The sequence below is a fragment of the Hordeum vulgare genome, chromosome 7H (assembly GCF_904849725.1).
Source record: "Hordeum vulgare subsp. vulgare chromosome 7H, MorexV3_pseudomolecules_assembly, whole genome shotgun sequence".
In the NCBI taxonomy this organism is placed as follows: Eukaryota; Viridiplantae; Streptophyta; class Magnoliopsida; order Poales; family Poaceae; genus Hordeum; species Hordeum vulgare.
In genome coordinates this window covers 27,014,923-27,019,146 of record NC_058524.1, presented here as the reverse complement: position 1 = coordinate 27,019,146, position 4,224 = coordinate 27,014,923, and the positions used below count along the sequence as shown (strand labels likewise).

Sequence of the window (4,224 nt, the reverse complement as noted above, 5' to 3'; positions counted from 1 at the left end):
GCACCAATAATCAGTGGTGGAACTAGGAGGTGGACAGGGTGGTCCATGGATCACCCTGAAATTTTCACATAGGCTCTATACCATAGGAAAAATTAAAAATGATATATTTCTATAAAAAATTACATTCTTTGATCATGCTGTCATGCCGAGCTGGATTCGCCATTGCCTATAATGTTTGTTGTCAGTAGCAAGAACACATGTTCTCTGATTTGAACTCTGCTATTAGGCTACTGACAAAAGCTACAACTACTTGTATTGCGTACTGTCATATATTTTTTTAGAAAAGGAGGATGACTTCCGGCCTCTGCATCTGGAAGATGCATGCGGTCATTTTATTAATTATTTTTTAGATCCTTACAAAGTAGTACAAATAATATGCCTGAATCCGCCATCTTGGCAACATCTGCCGCTACTCCTGTCCATATGATGAAGGGGTGCAAACTGGACCAAATACCCAGACCTCTCACCTAAGCCTAACATCTAAACCCGGAGGCCCTGACCGAGCCACATACCAGGTCCGGGGCACAAACCGGTCCGACACACTCACATGTGTCGTCGCCGCCATCTTCCACTGATCCATCTTCAGATTAGATTGAGGTACCAGTCTTGGCATGTGCCTCCGTCATTGACGCCACCATGACATCAAACGACGACCTACACCTACGCGAGTCCATCTCCAAGCAACAGACGCAGATCCATGCTAGGATAGGGACGCACCACCACCGTTGCCCACCACCCACAAGCGCCACCCAGCCCCAAGGTTTCCAAAGCGGCGCCTTCAAGAAGGGAACGACGCCGTGAGCGCCGCCGCCGCCCAACAAAGTTAAGGCTTTCGTCGGGAGACCTAGGGGAAGGGAAAGTGAGGGGATCAGTCCATACCGACACCTCCAATGAGGTGAACGGCGCCCTCAGGCGTCGTCGTCGATGCGGCCGGCCATGACCGACCAGGGATTTCGCCCGAACTAGATCCCTACCATCAGCCGCGCCTCCTGTACGACGTACTGTCATATATATCAAGTATAAAATCGGTATAGAGTGAGTCTGGTTTGAACTTGATAGCCCAAGACAGAACAATGTAAATAGAAAACATAAACCGAAGTTTCAAAAAACATAAACATTTCATGCAAAATGTATGAGATAGAGCAATGTACACTTGTCGTAGAAAACCACGGGCGCCGCAGAAAAGAAAGAATAATAACGACAGGCGCCGCATACGCCGATGGATCGACGCGCTGATGGACGCCTGGTACTAGTAGTACAAGATCAGACCAGATCGAAATCGAAACGCCTAGAGCCGGCGACTATGAAATGCAATCCGTGGACCAAAACGCGAAACGGTAACAGCAAATACACACCATGTTTTTATTTTTTTGAGGGAATGCACACCATGCTCTATCAGTTTCCCGTTCTTCTCTCGATCGCAATCTCCGTCATCATGAACACACAATTAATAATAAGGGTGGCTAAAGAAAATAAAAAGATCTCGTTCTGATTATTGCCGGCATTGGTGAAAGATCTTGTTTTCGATACCCACACACATGCATTCATGCATGGAGTAAAAAAGATGGGTATCGCGCACACGTATTACGTAGCTACCTCCATATCTACCTGGAGTAGCTACGTACAGTGGCGAAAGTAATTAGAAGTGGTGAGTGGTGACGGAGAAGATTTTCCCGCATATGTTGCTTTGCTCTCGCCTCGTGCTCTATATCTCGTTCCGAATCAGTCCAGTGGATGCTGAGCCTCTGCCGCGTTCGTCGTCTCCATCCTATCCTGCGGAGAAGTGTAAACGCATATGCGCAGCCCTGGCCGGCCGGCGCGGCTATAAAAGTCCACCTGCAACCGACCCAGGTTTGCACATATCTTCGTACGTACGTGTTCCACCAGCTAGCTAGCCCTGTGTGACTACGTAAGTGGTATAGCGCGAGACAGTTGGAGAAAGAGGAGCGACCGGTATGGGGAGCAGCGGCGGGCTGTGGTTGCCGACGGCGGTGATGCTGGCGCTCAACGTGGTGTCGGCGGTCATGGTGGCGCTGGTCAAGGTGGCCATGGCCGGCGGCCTCGACCCGGTCGTGCTCGTCACGCTCCAGCAGCTCACCGCCGCCATCTTCCTCGGCCCCATCGCGCACTTCAGAGAGGGGTAACTAAGCCAGTCAATTTCGATTGCATGAAGCCTTTTTTTTTTTCTCATCTTCGGTCGGTTGATTGGTGTCATGTCATCATCCATATATAATCCATCAGCAAGTCGAGGCCCAAGATGACGCTCGAGATCTTCGCCTACCTCTTCGCCAGCGCCGCGCTCGGGTACTTTTCCTCTCTTTCATCATTCAAATCTTCTACATGTTCGATCTTCAAACCAACAACGGTTTCATTATTTGCTGTACCCGCACACCGATCTTGTGGTGGCATGGCACAGGGCGGCGCTGAGGCAGTACATGGTGTTCGTGGGGCTGCGGTACACGACGGCGGCCTTCGTCACGGCCTTCTCCAACATCGCGCCCGTGCTCACCTTCGTGCTCGCAGTCGCCACCGGCTCCGAGTCGCTCAACCTCAGGGCCGCCACCGGCGCCGCCAAGCTCGCCGGCACGCTTGTCTCGCTCGCCGGCGCCATGCTGCTCACCTTCTACAGAGGCGTGGCCCTCACCCACGCCAACAGCGCCCAGGCCGTCCACCACTCCGCTTCCCCTTCCCCGCCGGCCGCCGACTCCGGCAGGCGGTGGACGCTCGGCACGATGGCGATCCTCGGCAACTGCGTCTGCCTCGCCTGCTGGTACTTGCTCCAGGGCAGGATCGCCAGGAAGTACCCGTACGTCTACTCCTGCAACGCATTCATGTCCACCTTCAGCTTCCTCCAGGTCGCCGCCGTCGGCCTCTGCGTGCAACACAACCTCGCCGCCTGGATCATCACCAACAAGTTCCAGATCCTCACCGTCCTCTACTCCGTAAGCAACCAACCAACCCTCATATTCATATATGCTTCTGAAATCTGAATTTCTTGCTACGGTATGCAGCTGCCACTGATTCTCTTGATTGGTTTTACTTTTGCCTGAATTTAGGGCGTGGTCGCGACAGGCATGTCCTTCGTGCTGCTGACGTGGTGCATCGAGAAGCGGGGGGCCGTGTTCGTCGCCGCCTTCATCCCTGTGGCGCAGGTCATCGTTACCATCATGGACTTCACCGTCCTGCACGAGCCGCTCTACCTTGGAAGGTACAATGGCACCCGCAGTTCATCATACACCTACAAATATGCATTCAGATTCAGAGTTTCTGATGTATTTGTTTACCCATGGAATGATAAATTGGCATCTGAAATTTCTGCTTTGAAAAAAATGTATGTATGCAGTGTGGTGGGATCTGTGATTGTGATAGGTGGCCTGTATCTTCTGCTGTGGGGCAAGAGGCAGGAGGCCTTAAAACAGCACCCAAAAGTTGATAAAGATGACCAAGAGCACCAGCAGCAGCAGCAGCAGCAAGTGCCGTCGGAGCCATGACTTAAGATTGAAAGACAGAGATCCTCCAGTGGGTGATGTGTTAACAAGTGCAGCAAATAAGTTCTAAAGTAATGTTCTAGTAATCAATTAAGATCATCATTCTGGTCCAAATTAGACTTCAGGATCCTATCATTCAGGAAGCTGTTTGGGCTCTAATCCAAACATCAGTAGGGCCACAATACGTACTCCATCCGTTCCAAAATATAAGACTCTTTAGAGATTTCACTATAGACTACATATGAATGTATATAGACATATTTTAGAGCGTAGATTCACTCATTTTGTTTCGTTTGTAGTCCATATTGAAATCTCTAAAAGGTCTTATATTTCGGAACGGAAGGAGTATTTTATAACCATGCATGTTTTGCATATGTTTTTGGAGAAGTGTATTTTCCAGTGCATATATGTAATATTTTAATTGCAATTCTGGTTATACATTTAATTTTTGAAGCAAACGGCTGTTGACTTTTTTTGGCATTCTCCAATAGTCCTTTTTATTTTATTTTTAGCGAACCAGCTCACGGCAGAGTACCCCTCCGTCACAGTTTAGAAGGCATGCACATGTATCTAGGTCGTCAGTTTGACTTATATAAAATATATTGTTTAACATAAAAATTATATTATTAGAAAATAGGACATCTAAAGTTTTTAATGATATATTTTTATAATATATGCCTCTCATTAAGTTGGTCAAATTGACGACCTAGGTACATGTGTCCTATAAATATAGGAA

At 48.8% G+C, this 4,224-nt stretch overlaps 1 protein-coding gene across 1 annotated transcript; it reads left to right on the top strand.

The window, feature by feature from the left end:
- Nucleotides 1-1,669: 1,669 nt before the first annotated feature.
- Nucleotides 1,670-3,696, top strand: LOC123411618 (WAT1-related protein At3g30340-like). Its single transcript, XM_045104584.1, has 5 exons — nt 1,670-2,140; nt 2,242-2,304; nt 2,417-2,942; nt 3,057-3,208; nt 3,344-3,696. Exons 1-5 carry the CDS (start codon nt 1,956-1,958, stop codon nt 3,489-3,491), a joined length of 1,074 nt encoding a protein of 357 aa, XP_044960519.1. The 5' UTR covers nt 1,670-1,955; the 3' UTR covers nt 3,492-3,696.
- The last annotated feature ends 528 nt before the right edge of the window (nt 3,697-4,224 follow it).